The following is a 17,284-nucleotide window of genomic DNA, read 5'->3' on the forward strand; positions in this document are numbered from 1 at the left end:
TGACAGGATTCTTTCCATGTTCCAAATGCAAAGCCTGCAAATATAGTCCAAAAACTCTCACATGAAATTCCAGGCAGAAGAGAAAAGAGGACTATCAACACATTTTTAACTTGCACTACCCCATTCTGTGTATACTGTCTAGTGTGTCCATGTAGAAAAATCTACATTGGAAGTACAATTCACCCCACTAAACGAAGGGTTTTAGAACACGCTAGGGCTATTGAAAAACGTGATTTCACCTATCCTGTGGCGAGACATTTTGAGCAGTTCCATCAGAACGATAGGAAGATGTTGAGATTTTTCTGTATCGATCATGTAGCAGCACACAAGAGAGGGGGGAACAGAGAGCTCAAGTTGCGCAGGTTAGAGTCCAGGTACATGGTGGATCTACAGACCAAAGCTCCTGATGGATTAAATACTGAAGAAGAGCTAGCAATCCACTTGTGAAGCTGTAACTTATAAAGTCAGGCTATATACATTTGGGTGATGGTCCATAATTAACCAGTTATTTTGATCGTAAGTCACCATTTTTGCTGTATAGGACATGAAGGACAAGACTGAAGGTTTAAAAAAAGAATTAAAAAAAGAGCGTAAAAAAAAGAGCATAAATATGGAACAGGCTATCGTGATTATAGTTCTTGGGATGTATTTTCCCAATTCCTATGTAAATAGACCCTAGAACATGAATTTCAGAAAAATATGTTTGCCCATACAGGGCACTATTATACAGATACACTCCGGTTACTGTCGCCCATTCAGGTCTTAATGATATAAGACCATGCAATACTGTCTGCCGAATTTCAGGCCTCCACGGTTATGAGTTTCCGCCTGTATTCCGTTGATCATGTGTATATAATTATTAGTACTTATGAATTTTGGAAACTCTGTTGAAATTTGTTTTTAATTTGATGAGCATTACATGCCTTTATGAAATTAATATGGCGTTAGGCATTTGCCTTAAAAGACAATGAATTGCTTTTATTTTGTTTATCTGAAATGTAAATATTTGTACATATATTTGATTCGTCATTTAGTCTATTCAGCACTTTAACAAATATGAACGCGCAATATTATGTGTTGGATTGAAACCTGAGAGCTCTATTGAAATGATAATTTTATTTGGCACAGAAAGATGGCGTATAGCATATTGTCCTTCTCTTATGTTAACGAAATGCACTAGGAGAGAATACGCTGTCCTCTTTTGTTGTTCATGTTTTGTTTAAAAAAAAGCACCTTTCTCCTTTTCCACCTACAGTGGAAAAAGGCGCGATGCCGAAACGCGTCCTGTCCCGCTTCATGGTTTTCAGTTTTGAATAAAAGAACTGAATTTTTCCCCTGCAAGTTTTGTGCGATCGTCCTTGTTTCCGTGAGACGAGGTGGGAGCTGATCAATATATATATATTCCCTGAAAAAACCATAGGTTTCAGGGACGTTATAGTTAGCTGGACATTTCACCCTTACAAAACCATAGAAATTCCACCGTTATAGTTCGATCAGCTAACTATAACTCGCGCACCCGCAATGCACTGCTCATGACGTCACATATTACATCATTCATAACATGGTCAATGACATCACTGATGACATCTCAAATGACATCACTGATGACATCATCCAGTGACTGTGTGTTTCTGTAAAGTTTAAATATGTAAAGTTTAAAATATGTTTTATATTAATATATATGCCAAGGTGTATTGATGAATGAGAATGAGTGGGTGTATAAGTGTTTTAATGGATGATTTAGTAAGTGCATGAATGTCTGTATAAGTGAGTAATTAAACGTGTCTTAGTAAATGAATGAGCTAGTCACTAAACTATGTAAATGTCTGTATCAGTCTGTCAGTTGGTGAGTAAGCGATTGCATAGGTTGGTGAGTAGCTAAATGAGTGTCTATATGGGTTATTGATTGGTTGTCTGAGTTGTATGGGTGCCAGAGTGTCTGTGTGGGTGGGTTGGGGGTGCGTGACTCCGTGCATGGATATATAAGTGGGTGATTCAGTGGGTGTATGGGTTGAAGAGTGCATCTGTGAAGGGCGGTATGGATGGGTGAGTGTGTGTATGGTTGTGTTTGTGAGTGAATGGATGTCTCAGTGGTACATGTGTGAGTAACTACATATGTGAAAGGCAGTATATGTGAGTGACGGAGTATATAAATGGACTATATGTGAGAGTGAGTGATTGTGAGAGTGGCTGTATGGATGAGTGTGTGGTTGTATCAGTGATTGTATAGGAGAGTAAGTATGTGTTTGTGTCTGTATGAATAAGTGAGCTTGTTTTTGAATAACTGTATAGGAGTGTAAATGGAAGAGTGATTGATCTTTGGCATGACTGACTAGGTGTGTGAGTAACGCTATCGATGAGTGGCGGTGTGCGAGTGTCTGTATAGGTAGGTGTTTGAGTATATATGATAGTGCTGTATTAATGAGTGACTGCATGTATGAGTGACTGTATGGGTGAATGAGTGGATGTGTGTGAAGACCTAGGAATCAGTGAGTGGGTATGTAGTAACTGGTATTGGTGTGTCTATGGTTTCGAAAATGGTAGTCTGTATTTTAGAGTAGGTGTATCAAAGGTTATATTAGGGTGTGAGGAGGTGCTTCAGATTATCACGTGGATGATGTCATCAGTGATGTCATTTGAAATGTCATCAGTGATGTCATCAGTGAAGTCACTGACAAGGTCATGAATGATGTAATATATGAAGTCATGAGCAGTGCATTGCGGGTGCACAAGTTATAGTTAGCTGATCTAACTATAACGGTGGAATTTCTATGGTTTTGTAAGAGCGAAATGTCCAGCTAACTATAACATCCATGAAACCTATGTTTTTTTTTCAGTGAATTTCTAAGGTTTTTTAAATGCTAATTTTTAACTATAACGTACCAGAAACCTATGGTTTTTTCAGTGAATTTCAATGGTTTTTTAAATGCTAATTTCTAACTATGACATCCCTATTAAGTCCCCTTCAATCCTGAAGGTCCCTGGTGGCCAAGTAGCCCACCAGGTACATCCAGTAAACGCCACAGAGCTGCGTTTCAGAGAGGCGTTCTGAGGCCATGCCCCTTTTTACACCATGCTGCAAACACGGCTTCTGGCGCACTGCTGCTCAGAGGATGAAGTCCACTTGTGTCTTGAGGTCCTCAGGACACAAGAGGACCTCATCGCCCAACCAGCAGTGCACCAGAAGATGCGTTTGCAGAGTGGTGTAAAAAGGGGCGTGGCCTCAGAGCACCACTCTGCAACGCAGCCATGTGACCTTTACAAGGAGGTACCTGGTGGGCTAGTTGGCCCCCAGGGACCCTCAGGATTGAAGGGGAATTAATCCCCCAACTTAAAACATGCCACAGGGCACGTTTGCACTATGGTGCAGGGAGGGGGTGGGGCCTGATGTGACAAGTGTGCAAACGCACCCTGTGGCGCATTTAAAGTTGGGTGATTAAGTACCCTTGAATCCTGAGAGTCCCTAAGGGCCAACTAGCTCACCAGTTACCTCCAGTAAGCGCCACAGAGCTGCGCTGCAGAGTGGTGTCAAAAGGGGTGTGGCCTCAGACCACCACTCTGCAACGCAACTCCTTGGTGCTTACTGGAGGTACCTGGTGAGCTAGTTGCCCCCCCAGGAACCCTTAGGATTGAAGGGAACTTAATCCTCCAACTTAAAACGCGCCACAGGGCACGTTTGCTCACTTGTCAAATCAGGCCACGTCCCCTTCCTGCACCACTGTGCAAAGGTGCCCTCTGGTGCGTTTTAAATTGGGGAATTAAATCCCCTTGAGTCCTAAGGGTCCCTGGGGTCCAACTAGCCCAGCAGGTACCTCCAGTAAGTGCCACAGAGCTGCGTTGCAGAGAGCTGTAAAAAGGGGCGTGGCCTCGGACCACCTCTCTGCAAGGCAGCCCTGTGGCGCATACTAGAGGTACCCGATGGGCTAGTTGGCCCCCAGGGACCCCCAGTATTGAAGGGGAATTAATTCCCCAACTTAAAACGCGCCACAGGGCGTGTTTGCAGAGTGTTGCTGGGAGCGGGCGATCCCCATCCCCCAGAGCCTGACCCCTTTTAAAAAAAAACCTCATCTAAACTGGAAGGGGGCTGCGTGCCTCTATTGGCCCCAGGGATCCCATCCCCTGGGGCTGGCCTTTATTTATTAATTTTGTTATTTTTCATTTTTGGGGGAGGGGGCCGCGTGTCCCCCCTCCTCGGCCAACTATGGCCCCAGAGACCCCATCCCCCGGGACCGGCTTCCCTTTTATTATTTTTTTAAATTTTAATTTAATGGGGAGGGGAGGACACCTGGGCCCCCCTCCCGGGCCACTTCTGGTCCCGGGGACCCCATCCCCGGGGCCTGGCCACTTTGTTGGGGACCGTCGGGGGAGCCCCAATGCCCCCACGGTCCCTGCCAGCTTCCCGCCTCCTGCGGGAGCCGGCATTGCTTTTCCACACAGGGAGCTGCTAACATGCAGCTCCCCGTGAGGAGAAGCAATCTGCTTTGCTTCACTGTAGCGAGAGCGGGTTTCCCTGCTCTCGCTACAATGACGTAAAGCGGAGTTTGCAAAGACAGGGCGGGAGGTGCACGGCTCCCGCCCTGTCTTTGCAAACAGCAGTATCCCGGGGGTGGGGACCCCGGGACAATACAGGAGCTGGCCTTGGGGTGTGGTGGTCCCAAAGGCCATGGAGGGCTCCAGGAGGGGGGCCACGCAGCCCCCCTCCCAACGTGTGCACAGCCCCGGGGACTTGGTGGTCCCCGGGGCTCAGGGTTCCATAACGGACCCCCGTATTTGCATCTTAGTGTCCCGGGGAGGTGGCGGTCCCCGGGGTGTGTAGGGGGGCTCGAAACGCCCCCCCCCACAGGTTATTTTTTAATAAAAGAAGAAGCCCCGGGGGTGGCAGTTCCCGGGGCTGCGGGGGGGCTGTGTGCCCCCCCCATGAATATTTGACAATAACCCTGGGGGTGGCGGCCCCCAGGGCTTGGGGGACCCTTGGAGGCCACCCCACAATTTAAACAAGCCCTGGGGGTGGCGCTCACCGGAGCTGCAGGAGGGCCGCATGCCCTCCCGCATATTATAAACAGCCCCGGGGAGGTGGCGGTCCCCAGGGCTGCGGGGGCCCCGCGGGCCCCCGAAAATAATGGATAATGCCCCCGGGACCTGGCCCACCCGGGGGCTTATAGAAAACGAAGCGCGGGAGCCCTTGCTTTGTTTCTTAAAAATAATTTCGGCAGGATGTGCGACCCCAACGCGATTTCCGCCGAAAGTATAACAAAATTAATGCCCTGGGGGGGGTCAGGGTGTTTCTACCCTGCCCCCTTTTCTTGTTTTTCACCTTTGTTTTTACTGTTTTCTTGTGACTCGGTTCTACTGATTAAAAGATGGCTGCCAACACTTCCTGGTTTAGAGTGTTGGCAGTCAATCACAGTGAAGCTCATGGTCGGGAGGGTTCGCAAATCCATCGCATCCCTAGATATCGAAACCTTTATTTTTGGGATTTCTCAGCAACTACTGAATGGATTTTACATTTAAAAAAAGGACGCTTTCGGAACCAAGCACTACCTTTTTGTCAAATTTGGTGTAATTCCGTTCAGCACTTCGGGCTGTAGCCGTGTCTGAAGGTTCCTATGGGAAATTGATTTTCCGACCTCTATTTTTTTAATTTCTCAGGGACTACCAAACGGATTTCCACCATTTAACAAAAAGGACTCTTTCTGAACCAAGGGCTACCTTTTTGCCAAATTTGGTATAATTCCGTGCAGCAGTTCGGGCTGTAGCCGTGTCTAAAGTTTCCTATGGAAAATAACATGGGGAAAACATGTTTCGGGACACCCCTTTTTTCTCGGCCCCCACTTCACAAATCACCCCGAAACTTTCAAGACAGGAGCTGACCGGAGCGCCCCACTAGTTTTTAATATTTCGCAAAGATTCATCAAACAACGCCAAAGTTATTAGGAAAACAAAAAATGCTTTTCCAATGAAAAATAGGTCCTAACTATAACTACCAACTGGCAACCGCCAGTGGGTAATATACATACAGGACTCTACAATGAAATACTTAGCTTTATATATTATGTGCACATATGTATTAAAATCTATATAACTATACCCTGATGGTATAATTAATTCCGCATGGTTATTTGTAGAACAATTATAACTTCCTATGTTTGAATACCACGCCTTTGATGGGGGTAAATCTGAAATGAAAAGTGCATGCCCGTATGTCCCTGATTTTATGTAGGCCTAGGCCATGTGCTTTGGGTATGAGCCACATTGTATCTGTTCTTGATCCAGTGCCCTGGTCTTGTTGGTATAATAAGGTTAATATCTCATAATAACCTTCCATTGTCAGCTTAGAGTTTCTAGAAGCCCAGTAGGTAATGCTACCATACTGCGTGTATTTATACCTTGTAGTACGAGGTCACCCCATTTGCATCGCCTGTTGCAATACTAAGCAGCAAGTTGATAAAATCTTTTAGAATTTTGCCGCAGTAATTGGTAAATCATGATTTGTGATTCTGCATGTTGCATGTTTATAACACTTTTTTTTTGTGGAAGTTACCGCAGTAACTGGTAAATATTGATACAGTACCAGCAATAGTGGGGCCATACGGTATTTAACTGTGTTATAGAGCATCAGCTGTTAATAAATATTTTGCGATCTAATGTAAACATTTATTCGCATAAAAATTGTACTTGTTTTGTATCCTTATAGTTTATCACCTATCCAACATGATAAATGTAGCAGTGCTCCACTTGTTGGTGCGTGCTTGAGGCACCAGTATAGTGTTATTGTGAACTGTTGCTTTCTAAACATTAAAAGCTTTGCAGTGAAGTTGTATGTTTTTATGGACCCAGAGAATGCAAACTGTTGCATTTGTATCCCCTGTTAATGTTTGTGTTAATCTGCCTGAGAGCCCTGGTGGTCAACGAATGATTTATGTTATTGCTGGGGCCTCAGTGCTCTGCTCTGCTTGCTTGAGGAATGTGCTTTGTCGAGATAAGCACAAGTTTTATGGGGTCCCTTTCCTTTAAGTGGAGTGGGGGGTGGGGTTTTATGACCTCTCTGTCTGTTTTTCATCAGACCAAACATCAATGGCTGTTGTTAAGATTGTCTCCCTGTTCTCAGCATGTTTGCTTCAGCAGAAAAGTGGCTCAATGTGACACTGTTTCTTGAGGTAGGGCCGTACACAATGCCCAAAACAAGATGGAGCAGTGCAGCAGTGCAGGAACCAAATCCTGGCCCTCGATACTCCTGCTTCAAATGCCAAAGATCTGACGCCGATTTCGCAAGGAAACTCCGAGCAATAGACAAACCTTGAGGGTATGAGATCATATCTATCTTGTAAATGTGGTCATCGTGATCACATACCATAAAAATGGAAAAGGTATTGCAAGCAAATAAACAACTCTCCTTACGTGAGATGTTGAAGGGGCATATCTATGTAAACGAAAATAGAAAAAGAAAAACACATCGAAAGCCATATGAGTAAGTCACCATTAATTGTCCGTATGGAAATTGCCATAAAACAGTTTTAATTAAATGACTGAGGAGAGAACAGCCAATTGTAAACTAAGTAAAACAAGCATTTACAATGCAACGGTCTCGGCATTGTTAAAGTTAGAGCTATTGGCATTGCTCATGACATTATTTTTGTTTATGTTTTTAAAACATTTAAAGAAACGGCATTGTTATTTACAATGTCAATAGCTTAATCACTCTCAAATTAGTATGGACACTCCCTTGAACTAAAAATGTGCAGAAAGAGCCCATTTTGGAACTGTCCAAGACCCGAATGTGTATTTGTCCCAAGACATATGGTTTGGATTTGGTAGCAAACATCTGATGCCAATATGCAGTCTGAGTTAAAAATGTACAACTGGCAGGCAGTGGCGGGCATTTGTGAAATCACTCGGCCTTTATGCGTCGGATTGAGCAACCATGAATCTGATGTCTACATCCGAATGCTTGATAATATCCCCCTTCTTTTTTTGGTAAAATTCTCTCTTTGCAGACTTTTCGTGTATACACAAACCTGCATATGCACAGACATGCACCCCAACGGTACGCACCCGTATGCATCATGCACACACTGCTCAAGCTCTACGAAACGTTGGGGGGGGACTTCGGCGCTCCAGCTCTGGGGCCAGAGAGTATCTGAATTAGGAGGGAGGCGGGGGAGTTCATCAGACTGGGGGGAGGAGGGTGACGTGTGTTAACAAATTAATTAGCGGCCTGTACCAACAGCCGCGTCGATAACTCCGTGCCCTGTGATCATTACCCTCAACCCCCCTCCAACACCCCTCCCCCTCTGTACGCTCTGGACTCCAGATGTAAAAACCATTGACAAAAATATGCCCAGTACCTGGTTTCTGTGTAACTGACTCCCAGATGTTTTTATACACAGAAACAGCTCGTGGATTTAAATGTCCCTGCAAATGTAGAAATGTAGGGAAAGGATCTGAGCTCATCACACGACTATCTATTATGAGAAGCAAACTACCTCCATCGTGCGTAGAGTGAATATTTCGAGTCATACAGTGTCTGCCCTATGACCCTACTCGGTTATGGAGCTCCGCAGTGCCTTGCAGTGTTTTCATTACGTGCAGTAGGGTGTACTTCACCCCATACAGAGTGCTTACTGACAGGCCTTCATAGCGCTATATGTGGAATGGGATTTTATAATCAGCACCCAGCCGTGCTCCTGGTATCCAATGGGGAGGCGGGGCTTAATTTAAGGCAGGATTCCCTTCACAGTGGAACCCACATATTGTGCCGCTGAACTGTTAATAGTGAAACCTACGCATAAACGGCTGACTCTGTGAGGTAAAGATAACATGTCGGCGCAAAAAGGCCCGTATAGGCACGTTAGAACAGGCACAGCCAGCAAGGACAGGACGAGGAGCAGCTGGGACTCTGCACAGCTGGTTTCAGATTCGCACGGCCAGCAACAGCTGGTGAGAGCCCGCCCTGCGGTACCATCCTGAGCCCTGCAGGGTCACTGGAGGGGGGGGGGGGGGACTTGTGCAGAAAATGTCACGGGTGTTCACTTCAGCAATCCAGTTAGTGGTGTAGCAAGAACATACAGAGATACCACCGCCTTTCTCCGAGGTCAAGCAGAAATGCCTCGGAGAAACGCAGCGGGGGCGTGTTTTTCTTTCTCTCCTCTCGCCATTGGCTGGAATGTTTACATTCCAGAGGAGAGAAAGAAAGTAAAAAACATGCCCACGAATCCGAAAAAGACGGGGCTTCTTTGGAGAGACAAAGCTCTTCTCCAATGGCTGACAAGCATTTAAGAGGCCAGCCAATGGAGAAGAGAGAAGAAGAGGGGTGGGTTCAAGCCCCTCTTCTGAAAACATTAAATCTCGGAGCGAGACTGCGCAAGCGCAGCCTTCGCAGTCGAGACCTAAAAAACTGCCTGTAGCTAACTGCAGGGAAAACGAATGAAGTGTAAAAGACGGAACAAAAGATCACAGTTGGCACAGACACGTAAAAATGTAAAACAAGTTTATAAATAGCCACGTGTGAACCATGTAAATTTCACATTTGAAGAGGCAACCTGGTAAATAAAGAACGGCAGGCTGCCTGAGTTTTGCGTGCGCTACATTAAGCAAAGAAGCTGCGAGAGGTGAGAGGTGTTGTGGATGGCTGGGAGGCACGGGAAGATTGAGAGTGAAATCAGCGGCGGGCTACCTGAGTAAACAGCTCTTTTCAAGCACTCGTGCTTGTGCTGGCATCCGCCTTGTGGGAGCGAGCAGCGGTGCGCAGGGCCATCTGTTTTTAATTTCCATGGCCGCGCGCGCCGCTGCTCGCTCCCTCAAGGTGGATGCCAGCACAAGCACGAGTGCTTGAAAAGAGCTGACCGATTCCTACAGGTCACTCCTAGAGCAGCACGCAAGACCTAACAAAGGCTTTTATTTCTGAGTTGAAATCATTGGTGGTGGCTTATTGCCCTTTGTTTCATTGATATGGGAAATTATTTTTTGAGACGCTTCTCCTGTGAAAGCTTCGATATTTGTTTAAATATCCCAGAAATCTTGTTTCACGTAAAACAAGAAAAACCCCTGCTTTCCTTTGTTTAGTTTTTTTCCCTGTAAGGTTAGTGGGTATTGGAGCCCTCGCCATGCTAGGAACGGAAGGAAGATTTGGGGATGATTTGTTCCCTGACTTGTTTTGCGCTGTGCTGTCTGTAAGAGGCCCTGTATTGAGTCTCAAACATAGTACAAAATACCTACGAAAGTATGTTTCAAATAACTGAACAAACACACAAGTAGTGTATAATCGACCCATTGACCCATTGCCAGAGGCGCCGCATGGAAGATGTGCTGTGCGTTTTTACTGTATTACCAAAGTATGAAAAACTATGTTTCAATGACTTAAGAAACACACACGTAGTGTTAAACCAGAGCATTGACACATTGCCAGAGGCGTGGCCTGGCAGATGTGTTGCACATTTTGAACATAGTGCATGACTATAAAAAATACATTTCAAACAATTTAAAGAAATACCAATGTGGTCTGTAAACCACCTATTGACATATTGCTTTAGACGCCGCCAGGTAGGTGTGTTGGATTTTTCCCTCCTTCTAATGAGAAGCGGCTCTACTGCTTCATTGAAACTTTTTATGCTAGTACCTGGAGCCATTCATTCATGCTTTGCTCATATATCATATATAAAAGAGCAAATTCTTACCTTGTTTCCAGATTAACCATTGGCTCCTTGCAGAAACCTGGAGACTGTATTCTGCCTGTGAGAAACAGTACTTGCTCTGGTGCATGAGGAGCCAAGTGAGTAGGGCCAAAAAAAGGCTTGCTTGAAAAAATGTGTCAGCCTCATGCAACCTTCCTTGGTACCACCTATCTCTCCGGAGAGTCTCATGGGTTTTTCTTCTTGCCTGCGTCTGTTGCTGTGATTTTCTCAGACTCTTCAGTGCACCTCCGATCTCCATGGCGGAAAAAATAATCTGGGAGCTTGCACACACACAAAGGGGGCTGTAGCCTCACCACAGGGATCGGGTATCACAACCATCCCACACAATACAAAAAAAAATACTTTCCGACTCCAACCACTAGATGGTGGAATATGCACATTATCTGAATCTAGAAGAGGTCTATGCTGCAAAACAGGTACACAAGGGAATTATCCAGTGGGGACTTGGTCATACTAGACGAGCACCCCTGGGACAAGATCAGGGTGGTCAAGCGGTATATTCTCACCGGGAACAACAGGAAATAGCACACTGTGATTTGGGACAACTGCCCCACCCAGGGCGTGCCAGTTTAGACTGGTATTTCTTTCATAGGCAACCTGCCAGTCCAGCATAACATTGTTAGGGTCTCTGATGGTGACTGGTCCATGTATTAGTCTAATCGTTGTCACTGTTGCAACCTTCCTCTGACAAGCTAGGTGGGATGGATAACGTCTTACTTTCTCTGCTGATTTGCTTCACGTAAGACAACGCAGCCTTGGGATCTCTTAAGAACTGGGGCTTGCTGCCACGGGCAATGCGCAGCTTGGTCGGGGAAGGGCATAAGGAATCTCCAACCATTGAAGGATGCGTTTTGCCAGTAGGAATTCCCTCCTTGCAGCCTGCACAGCTAGGCTGAAGTCTGGAAAGAAGAAGAGGGTATTTCCCCGATGTCTAACTTCCCCCATTTCTCTGGCTTTCCGCAGGATCAGGACGCTAATTCTGTAATTTAACAGGCGAGCAAATTATTGAGTGTGCTGGGGCACCAGGTGGTGGTCTTGGTCTCAGCGGCATTTCTGTAACAAAGAGCTCACTGAGCAAGGATTCAAAGTAGTCCTACATCTTGGAGATCGCAGTAGATTCGAGAATACCAGTGATGCGAGGATTATTCCTTCTGGAGCGAGATTCTAAATCTTCGTTCTTTGCACGAATGATTTCCAGCACTTTATCCATTTTTAGCAGGCGTTGTCGATTGTCTGTGAGCGTCTGATACTCTAGTTTCCAGTTGTGTAAGCTGGGTTTCGTGTAAGTCAACACACTGTTTAACCTGATCTAGCCGGGCAGTGAGGTGGTCTAATTTGGAGTCTATAGTCTTTGAACTGGATTTGACCTCCAATAAGAGAGAGTTGATATCTTCGTCTCGCCTGCTTGTTTCTTCGGTCTGTGTGGACTGTTCTTCCACTTCTTGTGGCAGTCCTCCGTGACATCCAGTACCCCTTCTTTCAAATGATATCTTTGGCTGCTTTGCGTCCTTTTTCCTAATGTTGACAAGCGTTGAAGTGTGGTACCCTCATTGGCGCTGCGGTGGGGTTGTATGCAGATGTGTTCGGAGCTGGTGCGGGTGTACCAATGGACCAGTAGCTTGCACACCAACGCCACCCCAGCCCAGCAGGCCCGCCTCTACCACATAGGCCGCCTTAGGTGCGGTGTGCTTCTGTCGGAAATTGTGGTCTCACAGGCAGACATCACACAGGCACCCTGCGTCACTGTCTACAATTTAGTTTGATGACTGGTCCAGGCACACCAGTGCCGCCACACGGAGTATTGTGGCCTTCAGGCAGGTCGCTGCAATGTACCGAGCAAGGGGGATCGTCAACTGGCCATACCCTGCCGCTCAGTATCTAGTCCAGGCGCCCTCTGGGCCTCATGAACACTGTTCGCAGCCACTTGTGCTACGGGGTCTCCCAAGGAAGGCACCTTGCATTTACACCAACAGTCTTGGGTTGGTGCGCTGTGTGTGCTCGGAAGGAGCCTTCCATGGGCCCGATAGCATCCCCCCCCCCCCCAAGCCAATCCCCCCCTCCTTACTGTCCAATCTTGTGGCAGATGTCTCGGTCTCCCAATTTCAAATGGTGGGCTACTACAGCAGATTCTGGGTCTCTCTTTACTTCGCGGTCCTGGCAGCCCGAGTCAGTAACTCTCTGGTCGCCACGCTGGACTGGCCTCTCACCTAGCGCTCCGTCCAGTAGGCACAGGGCTTTCAGCGAGGTTTCACCCTCACAGCAGTGCATGGCAGGCCGATCGCCAACCCATTAGGCCCAACAGTGTCCACACGCACACAGGGTGCAGACCAATGACACCCGCAATGCACCAATGGGCGACGGCTGGAGCCCAGCCCTGCCAAGTACCACGCATCTGGTGTTAGACTAACGCATTTCAGTGTGGTGATCCGCACTGTTTGCTGGTGCTTCCCCTGTCTCCTAAACCGCGATGCAGTAAATCTTGTTATACCGTACAGCTGCCTGTGAGGTAGTGCTGTAATGAATGTCCCTTTTCGATGTGTACAACATTTTGATGTATTTCTCTAGTGTTCCATAAAGTTAGATCTTGCGAGGATTCGTTGCAGACACACGCGCCATGCACTGGCGGCCCTACGATGTCAGCCGCTTCGGGTGACATCTGCAAGGACTGGTTCCAAGGAGGCGGGTAAGGACCTGGGGAAGAATGACTGGAGCTAGGGGTTTGGAAAGGGCGCCTGAGCTCCAGAGTGGGTGATATGACCCAGGATAACCTCTGCCTCCCTGCAGGGAGCGATGTGCAAAAACTGCCGCAGCGCTCTGCATGGAGGAGCCGGGATCTAGGATTCCAACACGATGACATCACAGAGCTGAAGTGCCCGTCTTCATTGCTGTTTTGTTGTTGGGGGAACAGAAATAATGGTGATTAAGTATTAGAGGAATAACACGTGGGGGTTGTGTTTCCCGGCCGATTCTCACTCGTTTTCTCCGACCCTTTCACATGGCGGTATTAGCTACTTTTACTTTTAGCAGCAGACATCAGAATTAACAACAAAAACGTCCTTTAATTGCAAAGGTCCCGCACCTCCTGTGACCTGTATTGGTTGGTAACACTTCATGTGTCAGAGCATTGACTCTTCAGGTGCAAGATGCATGTATAGCTGCATTGATTAGGGCATTACATTGAGTCATTGCTGGGTGAGTGCAATGGTTCTGACAGCGTTACTGTACCCATGTGACACTGTATTGATACCGCACATTACACTTTTGGAGTGCATAGACATAACCTTGCCTCCCCTTACTGTCATGAATTATAGCTCCTCAGAGGGTTAGCGCATCCAGTCATCTCACAGTTCCACCTGTAACTGTGGTCAGTCAGCTCGCAGCCTTCCAGCGCCTGTGGCCCTCCCGCGCTCCTCAAGGCTCCTCTTCTGACGAGAGTCCATCGAAAGGCATGCTCTAACACACGACCGGTAGAGCCCACTCAAGGTGCTGCCATCCTGCAGCCGGCGAGACCACGCCCGAGAAGCTTTATCTTTAATCTGCTTTGTATGTACTCAGTTCAAGTTGTGAAAGTATCCTCAGTTGCTACGTACCGCACTCTGCTTCCCTGGGGGGCTAACTTCAAATAACTCCAATTACAAAAAAAGGTACTGAGGCTGAGCCAAAAGACATGTTTGGGCTTCCGAGAGGTTTCATCATGGGAATTATTGGTCTCGGCCATATCCAGAAAAGATACTCAACCTATACAAAAAAGGGAAAGTTGAATGAAGACACGGAAGTATGTGGCATAAGAGCTGGATTATGCAGGGATCTGGAACTTTCTGTTTATGTACCTTTTCTAAGTAGTATCTAAACATTAGAAAGTAAGAATTAATAATTAATTTGTCCTAAAACTGGTACTAATCTTTATTGTTGTTGTCACAAAAAATTCCATGCAATTACATTCTTGCAAACAATGTGCTCAATGACCCCTTTATTTCATTGGAACGATTCATTCAAATCAGGAATAGGACACTCTGGAAGATCTGAATACATATCAGTTATCTTATAAACACTTTGTTTCATCTTGCTCTTACTTGTCCGGGGTGGGGGGTGGTATATGACCAGAGGAGACCACTAAATGATTTTCTCTCTCTAGTCCCAACTTCTTTTGCAGCTCAAAAATGTATTCACTTATGAGAAATTCAAAGAAAAGAAGTTAAAATCCATGGCACAACAAAATGCAAGTAAAGTTAACCTACCGCTGCAGACAAAATTTGGGCTGAAATTCCCTTTAGAAGAGAATGTCGCATCACAGATCCATGCCGAGAGAAAGAATCTTGAAGCTTTTTCTTCCTAAACAAGTACAACAAATTAAAACACTGAAATTAATGATAGGAACATTTACTCACAAGTAACACAAGAGCAGTGGTGTTTGTAAAACTTTAAAATGTTTAAAAGAAATGATTCAGAAAGCAATTTACATTGGTCAAATGATAAACTGTACTAAACATAAATGGGTTTTCAACCATAACAATGTTTCAAAATAATTCAAAGTGTGTTTAACACATGATTTATATACAATTTCATAAACCATTTGCAAGATAAATCTTGAACGGTTAATTAAGACCACAGCCAACATTTGTTTTGCGGCCTTAAACCTGCTTTTTCAGGGCTGCAAAAATAGACATAGACCATTTAGAGTCGCTAGAAATTTTTGTCATGTCACATTCCTACTAATCACAAAATTCTATATTATTATACTATATATTCCTTATCTTGGATAGCATCCATTTGAAAAAACAAGGAGGATAAAGTTGCTTCCAAGAAGCCTTATGCCTGAGCTTACATATACTTTTGACATTCTATTATGATTTTCCATTCATAGATGAGGGAAAAATTGGCTGGAAGAAATACAAAATATTACTGGTGGTTGCTCTAATCCATTGTATCCTCTTGAATTTGACAAGTCCCCTAGGGTCTTCAGAAGTTTGCCGTGCCCCCCCACCCAAAAACACGTTCTTATCTCCTAAGTAAAATAAGTCTCATCAAACATTTGACCTCGTAGGTAGGTGTAAATTGTTTATGAAATTGGATATAAATCCCTTGTGAAACACTTTGTTTGAATTATTTCGAAAAAATTTTTATCCGCGTTGCATTCACATTTCCCAGCATATTTCCAAGTGAAAAAATAGGGCAACAATAAATGTGTTCAATGTAGCATGCCATTTCTGTAGTAATATTTTCCATTCTCTCCATTGGACTTGAATTATTCTCAAAACGTATATGTTGATTGGGTTATCAACAACAATGGGTTCTGAGCATCAACGCAGGGTCATTACATCGTTAATCCATATAAGATTTATGTTTTTGCTAACTCAGATGTCACACTGCTGCTTTGATTTTTTTAAATGTATCATTAATACGTATTGTGTTGTATATGCAATAATGTCAATCTATGTAAAAAAGAAGGAGTAGGCAGTCTATTCAAATCCTCCAGGACTAACAAGGACACTGCAGTTGGAGGGGCGTGGCTGACTGCCGAGCATGACGGCCGCGCAGTAAACGAGCTCTGTGCCCGGACCTGCTGAATCCTGCATGATCCTGGCAGTTTCAGCTCTTAACTGGCACGAAATCTCCAGAGGAGTGACCCCCGTGGATCGAGAAGGCTCCTGCCCGGGGAAACCGTCGATATCTGCTACCGGGCCCCTCTGCGGACCGGAGTGGGCCTGCCTGTTGGGTGTGGGCCGTGGAGCTGAGGGCCTATCCCTGGGGGCGAGCGGCGGTGACGAAGGCCGGGACGGAGGCCACTGTTGAAATCGGGGCCAAGGAGGGGGAGCGGAGCGGAGGGGTGAGAGGTGCGAGCTCGGAACTGGCCCGTGGACTGACTGCCCGCGGGTCGCCTGACTACTTTGGGGAAGATCAAAGCCCCGTGCCGATAACTGCGACAATGCTGCCGGCCACGTCTTCGGCAGCGTAGAAAGGGCGGTTGGAAAATCTTCCGTTGCTGGCCGCCTGAGACTCTGCAGTAAGACTGACCCTGCCTGCGACTTATCGCCGTGCCCGAGGACTGCTCTGCCGCTTACCTCCTGCACCGGCGGCCCAGCCTACATCTGCGGCCTGTGAGCTCCTATGCAGGCGGGACCGCTGATTTCCCCGGACTGCCTGCGGCAAAGGTGCTGGGGAGAGCGCCCGGGGAAGTGCCGCCTGAGGATCCTCCCCCTGCTGAGTGATTTGCTCCCCGTCCTCCGGCTAAATCTGCCCCGCTGATAAGAACTGGAGCGGGAGGAGAGGAACTGCGATTACTGCCGCTACCGGATGCCTGGGACTCTGAGGGGCAAGGCAGGAGTGAATCTGGTCGCGACTCGCTGCTGTGCCTGGGGCCCGCGCCGCCGCTTGTCCTCCGAACCGGCGGCCCGGCTTAGGCCTGAGGGCTAGGATCTTCATGGGCGGGCGGAGGCTTGCTTTCTAGCGCTTCTCCCTGTCAATCCTTGACTGTGTGCAACCGTGATATTGTTGGGAGCATCTGGGGGAGTGTCGCCTGCAGCCCCTCTGCTTCTTGGTGATTACTGGCTGTCTGTTGCTGGCTGGCCGCACAGGTGGGCACCCGTGTGCCG

General features: G+C 46.6%; 1 protein-coding gene across 1 annotated transcript in view; it reads right to left on the reverse strand.

Annotated features, from left to right (window-relative positions):
- Positions 1–17,284, reverse strand: part of VPS8 (VPS8 subunit of CORVET complex) — a 1,789,524-nt gene that overhangs the window by 1,634,017 nt on the left and 138,223 nt on the right. The window contains exon 4 of the mRNA XM_085648738.1: positions 14,930–15,023. Within this exon, the coding sequence (XP_085504864.1) occupies positions 14,930–15,023 (94 nt within the window). The remainder of the gene's footprint in view (positions 1–14,929; positions 15,024–17,284) is intronic.

Source organism: Triturus cristatus, chromosome 3_2, assembly GCF_964204655.1.
Source record: "Triturus cristatus chromosome 3_2, aTriCri1.1, whole genome shotgun sequence".
NCBI lineage: Eukaryota > Metazoa > Chordata > Amphibia > Caudata > Salamandridae > Triturus > Triturus cristatus.